Source organism: Labeo rohita, chromosome 12 (genome assembly GCF_022985175.1).
Source record: "Labeo rohita strain BAU-BD-2019 chromosome 12, IGBB_LRoh.1.0, whole genome shotgun sequence".
NCBI classification, from domain to species: Eukaryota; Metazoa; Chordata; class Actinopteri; order Cypriniformes; family Cyprinidae; genus Labeo; species Labeo rohita.
The window spans coordinates 29325741-29333511 of NC_066880.1; the positions used below are offsets into that span (position 1 = coordinate 29325741).

The following is a 7771-nucleotide window of genomic DNA, read 5'->3' on the forward strand; positions in this document are numbered from 1 at the left end:
TACAAATTATTTTAAGTTGAATCAACTGATTTGTTTTTACAGTGTATACAACCTGCAGTCACATGACAAAAATCACAGAGCTTGGCCACTTGGTGGCGCTATAAGAGGGAAAAAACAAAAATGGCTATACCTATGCAACAATTTGTCCTATCAACATGAAAAATTGCTGTGCAGGGTCTTGGTCCAAAGTGCCACAAATGTCATTGGCCAATGAAATTTGAGTGCACTGTAAAAAAAACTATTTGTTGAGTCAACTTAAAATAATTTGTAACCTGTCTGCCTTAAAAAGTTCAGTCAACTCAAAAAAAAAGTTTATTTAACTTGAAATGTTAAATTATACTAAGTGACAACTTAAACCGGGCTCACACTACAGGATTTTTTAAATCCTAACCGATTATGAAATCTGGTTGCAGCGCACACATAAGGAGAATCTTTGTAGTTATCTTTCCTGAAATCTTAAACATGCACACACTACAAGATTTGAAAATTGTGGCGCATCTACAAGATATTATTAAGATTATCATGAAGGAGGGAGCGCCTCACGTGATCTTACGCAACCGATCGTCATTTTCACTTTCAATGTTTACAAATGTTTTTTTTATTCATTTTGTTTATTTGGATGTCTTGTTATAATTGTATATGTTTTGTTGTAGTTTATAATTTAAAAAAAAAACATATATGCTTTAACTGTTTTATATCTATAGATTTTACTTTAGGGAGGTCGTGATTTGAGAAGGCATTTGAGAAGACAGTGATCAACTCTCTGTCTGCCGCTGACTGCTTGGTCAATTAAAAATAAAAAAATAAAAATAAAAATTAAAAATAAATAAACAAAAAATGCTCCAAACGTTTTTCTAAATTAACTTAATAAAAAAATGAAACGAAATATAATCACTTTGCCATTACATACAAAACTGAACTATTGTAATTGCTAAAACAGTAGTATAAGGCGTTTTGGGAGAAGGGGACTTGGACCATGGAGCATTGCTTTCCAATTGCTCCATGCGGTTGTGGTATTTTTTTTTAACATATTATACAGACAGTGTTACTACAAAAACATAAGATGCAGTTTCCTCCATCTCCACTATCCAATGGACCGTACAGCAGCTGTTTTGCGGTCGCGCATTGAATGTTGAGTAAGTACTGACGTAATCATAGCCGTGATCATCCCGATTTAAAATCCTGAATATCAAACATGTTCGATATGATCGGGGGCGGCCCAGATTTGTGTGAGAGCAGATCGGGAGGTGCAAGATTTGATTTGTGAACGTTTCACATTACCAGATAATCTGTGCCAAACATCAGGACCGATCGAGGTGCTCGACAAGATTTTTGCTCCGATTCTCGGGAGGGGAAAATCGGTGCAAAATCGGGCTAAAAATCCTGTAGTGTGAACCCGGCTTTAGATATTTGAGTTGAATCAACTTAAAATTTTAAGGCAGCTGGGTTTCTTACCCATCTGTTAAGTTTAGCAAACACAAATATCTAAGTTGTTACTTAGTACAGCTTAACATTTCAAGTTGACTAAACTTATTTTAGTTGACTGAACTTAAAATCTTAAGGCAGGAGGGTAACAAATTATTTTAAGCTGCCTCAACAAATTGTGTTTTTTATTTTATACAGTGTACCTAGACATGGTTAACGGCGGCTGATCGGAAGGATGGTGGGCATGCTTGACTCACGTCCCCAAAGGTCTGTAAGAAATTTGAAAGAAATTGACCACTGGGTGGCGATATCACGTTTTCAAGGGCGTAAATGATTGTGCATTGCATATCATATGACAGAACTCCTCATTATGGACAACTTAGCCTGTAGCACCACTGCTGTCAATCAAATTGTTTGTTAAATGATTGAGATGATGGGGAAAAAAAACATACTTTTGCGAACTAGTCCTAGGTTTTTCACTTAATCTGAAAAAAAAAAAAAAAAAACACTGTAGTACAATTCTCTGGAGACTCTAAGCCATTAAATACCAAAAAAAAAATTGGAATTTACCCTTTGGGAAGCTATAACGGGGTTATTTACCCAAAATCGTATAAAGCCTAAAGTAAAACTCAAAACTTCACGAAACCTGGTAAGCACATGCGACGGGTGATTCTAAACAAGCATGCAACATTTTAAGGAGATCAGACCAATGTTGGCGCTATAACAGTCTTAACGTTACAAAACATAATATTTTCATAATAAATTACCTATATTTGCACAAAAAAGGCCTGCTACATAATATATTTTTTCATATGTGCTTAAATGCATGAAAGCACTGCTTGCAGCTATTTTTGTTTTTAATGAGTCTGTGACCTGTGGCTACATTTGATAAAAACAACTGCAAGCTTAAGAGGCATGCCATGGATCATTGTCTATGTCCAGTAAAACATATAACATATACAAAAATATATTGCTTACATTATAGATTATTTAAAGAATAATTACACAGTAGAGGTGAGAAGTAATGCACACTTTCATGTAGTTTAATGCTGCCACGAAGAGCAGTCTCAGAAGTGTTCTGCCAATGTTCTCTCAGCAATATAAATGTTATGAATAAAACATTCATGCAAAGCTATGTGGCTTCAATACTCAGAATGCAAGCAGAAAAACATTCCCATAATGTTTGCAAAACAATAAAATGGAACGTTCCCTTAATGTTTTATTAACATTCGCAAAACCAAAACAAAGAAAGAAATAAAGGTTTTTAAACTTTTAAAACACTGGGTATCAGTCGTTTGACTTTTTTACATGTTCAGATGATTCACAGAACATTCTAAAATAACTTTCCCTTAAGGTTTAAAAACGACTAAATGGAACATTCCTTTGATGTTTTCTCTATAATATTCACATTCTCTATAAAGTTTTGAACTTCTTCACTAATAAAATTTTCATAACTCTGAGCATTCTTGGAACGTGTTTTTGTTAGCTGGGTTCCACCTGCGTTCATTTTCATTAATTACTGAGTCAAATATTCCACTTATAGCACTTTCTTGTTTGTGAATTAGCACTTGTTTACCCCACTATTTTAGCATCTTGGAAACAGCACACACCTCCATTAGGGCTGTAGTTGTTTTGTGTGTGCACATGACAGAGAGTTCTGCGGTACTAAAATAACTAAAACCTACCAAAATACTTAAAAGAGAACAGCATCATTACTAAGAAATGCCATGCTTTTTAGCAGATGAGCACAGAAAGTGTAGAGTCTGTGTGTGAGAGAGAAAGAGAGCTTTCTATAGATGTTAAAATTACTTTTGGACTATACTTGACCCTGGACCACAAAATCAGTCATAAGTAGCATAGGTATAGCCAAAAATACATTGTATGGGTCAAAATGATTGATTTTTCCTTTATGCCAAAAATCATTAGGATGTTAAGTAAAGATCATGTTCTATAAAGATATTTTGTAAATGTCCTACACTGTAAAAAATAAAAAACACAATTTGTTGAGTGAGCTTAAAATAATTTGTTACCCTGCTGCCTTAAAATTTTAAGTTCAGTCAACTAAAATAAGTTTAGTCAACTTGAAATGTTAAGTTGGACTAAGTAACAACTTAGATATTTGTGTTTGCTAAACTTAACAGATGGGTAAGTAACCCAGCTGCCTTAAAATTTTAAGTTGATTCAACTCAAATATCTAAGTTGTCACTTAGTATAATTTAATATTAAGTTGAATAAACTTTTGAGTTGACTGAACTTAAAATTTTAAGGCAGCCAGGTTACAAATTATTTTAAGTTGACTCAACAAATTGATTTTTACAGCGTAGCATAAATAAACATATCAAACCTTAATTTTTGATTAATGTGCATTACTAAGAACTTAATTTGGACAACTTTAAAGGCAATTCTCTCAATATTTAGATTTTTTTGCACCCTTAGATTTCTGATTTTTAAAATGTTGTGAAAAACCATACATCAACGGAAAGCTTATTTATTCAGCTTTCAGATAATGTATAAATCTCAATTTAAAAAAATGACCCTCATAACTAGTTTTTTTGGTCCAGGGTCACATATTTGGTATTAATTTTACCATGTTTTGGTGATATTTATTTGTTTCGCTAATGCTTTCGTGTTTCTTTTTTTTCATAGCTCTTTTGTTTTGATATTTACTCACCCTCTAGCTGTTCCAAACCTATGAGTTTCTTTCTTCTTTCAAGCACAAAAGAAATACGGTAGCCACTAATATCCATAGTATGGAAAAAAAAAAATACTGTGGAAGTCAATAGCTGCTGTCAACTGTTTGAGTACCAACATACTTTAAAATATTTTTATTTGTGTTCAGCAAAAGTAGGAAACTTATACAGGTTTGGAGCAACATGAGGAAATTTTGTTGTGCACTATCCCTTTAAGACTATTTGGAATAGCTGGTTGAATTGAGCTAATATGTGGAATTATAATGCAGTCAAAATCTGGAACTGTCAATAGCCCCTTAAAACGTCTGCCAGCCAATCAGAATGAAGCATTCTAGAGCGCATCGTTCTGAGTCTCAGATTAACACTTGCGCCGCTGTGCGGTGACGCGTGGTGGAGCGCTTCTCTATTAGAGAGTCTGCAGCCTGCAGAACCAGAACCACTGAACCATAGTAAACTGACTTCTGTATTTTTATTTACCTGTTACTCACACATCCAGGAGCTGTTAATCACTAACGACTAATGTTGCAAACGACGCGTCTCTTTCCGTTCCCATGTTTGTTGTCAAGTATAAATATTAACAAACCAGAACCATGTGCATTATTAACGAATAAATTAGTTAAGACAGGGTGCATTTAAAATTAACAAACAGCTAGAACTTACCAGAATGTTTCTGCAAAAACAGTGATTTTACAAGTATTCCTATTCTATATTTCAATTAATCATCTAGGCCAATCCGAGCTATTAAATCTAGGCTGTTACTGTGAAATAACACGATGGATGAAGAAAGAAGAAAAAATTCCTATGATATAGTTCATCAAAATTGGCTTCTCCAGTAATGTGGTCGATAATAACACAAAGACAGAGCACAGTGTTTTGCAAACAAACACTAAATAGCCTGAATATAATGAGGTTATAAACACTGTTATGCATACATAACCACGCATGCAATAAAAAAATAATCTGTAATTCTTCGAACTCATTAATTATTAGGTCATTTTTACTTGTTGTAAATATTTTACAATGCAAACAGGTCTAAAGCACCATTTGCGTAAGAATACGATATTGTTTTTAAAATAATGTACAGTAGCGAATTTGATACACGACGTGAAAGTACTTTTCCTCTCAGTACACTTTCCTGGTATTAGCTGCACAAACCCCGTGCTTGCTGATCCACACGAACTGACGCATCAGTCGGTCAGCACCTGTTACTCCGTCCCGCGATGACGCGCTCGGGAGGAGGAGCGCAGACGCGTTTAAATAGCCGCGCTTCCCCGCTGAAGGCTTCAGAGAGCATCGAGACACAACGAGCTATTCTTTATCAGCCCAGCTCAAGTCCACTCACACACAGAAACATGATTAAGAAAATGAGTCCCTCGGAGAACGAGTTTGACATCCCGGCGAAAAACTGCTACCGGATGGTCATTCTCGGATCCACCAAAGTTGGCAAGACGGCGATCGTGTCTCGCTTCTTGAACGGACGCTTTGAGGAGCAGTACACGCCGACCATCGAGGACTTTCACAGGAAACTCTACAGCATTAAAGGAGATGTATATCAGCTGGACATTTTGGATACTTCGGGAAATCACCCGTTCCCGGCTATGCGGAGACTATCCATTCTCACAGGTAAATATTCAGACCGTGAGCTGAACTGGTGCGCTTTTGACTAAACAGCAGACTGAACAGTGTCTAACCGCTCTCTTTGTTCCTTTGCCCACAGGTGATGTGTTCATCCTGGTTTTCAGCCTGGACAACCGCGAGTCGTTTTATGAGGTCCAGCGGCTCAAGCAGCAGATCTACGAGACCAAGTCCTGCCTTAAAAACAAGACCAAAGAGAACGTGGACGTCCCCTTGGTGATCTGCGGGAACAAGGGCGACCGCGAGTTCTACCGTGAAGTTCAGCGAGAGGAGATCGAGCAGCTGATCGCCGGAGACGAGCAGTGCGCGTACTTCGAGATCTCCGCCAAGCGGAACACTAACGTCGACCAGATGTTCCAAAGACTTTTTACTCTCGCCAAACTGCCCAACGAGATGAGCCCGGACCTCCATCGCAAGGTGTCCGTGCAGTACTGTGACATTCTGCACAAAAAGTCTCTCCGAAACAAGAAGATCAAGGACGGCGACGCGTACGGCATCGTTGCGCCTTTTGCGCGCCGTCCTAGCGTGCACAGTGACTTGATGTACATCAAGGAGAAGGCGATAGGAGGCGGACAGGCGAAGGACAAGGAGAGATGCGTGATCAGCTAAAAGCGAGGCGTTTGAAGCGCTGCTGCGGTCATGATTATGGGATGCAGCCGTCTCGCTGCAGTCTTGGCTGAGGGAGTTGCGCCTGTTGCGGTGACTCCGAATGGATCGCGTACGCACCGGCGGTAGAAGTCATCGGCTTGAGCTCTCACCTCGCGACGTGGAAGCGCATGTTATGCTCGCGAGATCGCCTGTACAGAATACCGACTTTGTTCTGTTCAGTCAGAGCGCTCTGTGATGTGGCTTATCAACTCCATGCTTCAAATGTGCTTTGTTAGAACATTTGCCTTGTTGAGTGCTCCAGGGAGAACGGGGGAGCTGAGTTGCAGTGTCAGCTGTTTACATTTTTGGGGGGTTAGATCTGATCACAAAGAAATCGACTTGAATGTTTTATTGCAATTTGAACAATTTTTTATTGTCAATGAATGTATATTTATTCTTCTATGTTGTTGTTGGATTTGACACATGGAAAACAGAAATAAAATCATTTGACAAGAAAATGCACGTTTCCTCCTTTAATTAGAAGGCATTTCTTTATGTTCTGACACATGGGACTGCAAACTTGCAGCTAAATCTAGCCAATAGATATGCTTTAAAACTGCAGGCTGCTTGGAATGCAGTGTGAGCAGGGCAAAAAAAATATATATATATATTTTCATATTATCTGAAGTGTAAAGGTTCCAGATATTACCTTTAAAACTATACAATAATCTGAAAAAAATTGCCATTGTACACACTTGATTGTAATAACACACACCTGGTAATTTATCTATCTGGGTACAATGGTAAAAATATTTCAAACATGTGACCCTGGACCACAAAACTAGTCTTAGGTAGCACAAGTTTATTTGCAGCAATAGCCAACAATGCACTTTATGGGTCGAAATTATTATTTTTTTCTTTTATGCCAAAATCCATTCGGATATTAAGTAAAGATCATGTTCCATGAAGATATTTTGTAAACTTCCTAACATAAATATATTAAAACTTAATTTTTGATTAGTAATATGCATTGCCAAGAACTTCATTTGAACAACTTTTCAAGGAGATTTTCTCAATATGTAGACTTTTTTGCACCCTCAGATTCCAGATTTTCAAATAGTTGTATCTCAGTCAAATATTGTCCTATCCTAACAAACCATATATCAATGGAAATCTTATTTATTCAATCTTCAATCTTCAATCTCAGTTAAAAAAATAAAAAATGCCCCTTATGACTGGTGGTCCAAGGTCACATATATCCATTAAAACTGCAGAATATTCTGAAAACACATTTCTTTTGTTTTGGACACACTTAACGGCAAGCAAAAACTGGAAAGCTTGGAATGAGAAATCAACACTGTCTCCGAACACATTAAAAACAAGGTTTCATCCAAACTTCATCTCATTTTGACTATAAATATGTCAGATATAGG

General features: G+C 37.1%; 1 protein-coding gene across 1 annotated transcript; it reads left to right on the forward strand.

Annotated features, from left to right (window-relative positions):
- The first annotated feature begins 5320 nt into the window (after nt 1-5320).
- rasd1 (RAS, dexamethasone-induced 1) lies at nt 5321-6856 on the forward strand. The gene is made up of 2 exons (XM_051124097.1): nt 5321-5738; nt 5833-6856. The coding sequence occupies exons 1-2, from the start codon at nt 5336-5338 to the stop codon at nt 6357-6359; spliced, it is 930 nt and encodes a 309-aa protein (XP_050980054.1). The 5' UTR covers nt 5321-5335; the 3' UTR covers nt 6360-6856.
- The last annotated feature ends 915 nt before the right edge of the window (nt 6857-7771 follow it).

Coding starts and splice junctions, on each gene's coding strand:
- rasd1 (XM_051124097.1), top strand. CDS start 5,336: ATGACGCGCTCGGGAGGAGGAGCGCAGACGCGTTTAAATAGCCGCGCT. Junction 5,739..5,832: donor GAGACTATCCATTCTCACAG/GTAAATATTCAG, acceptor CTTTGCCCACAG/GTGATGTGTTCATCCTGGTT.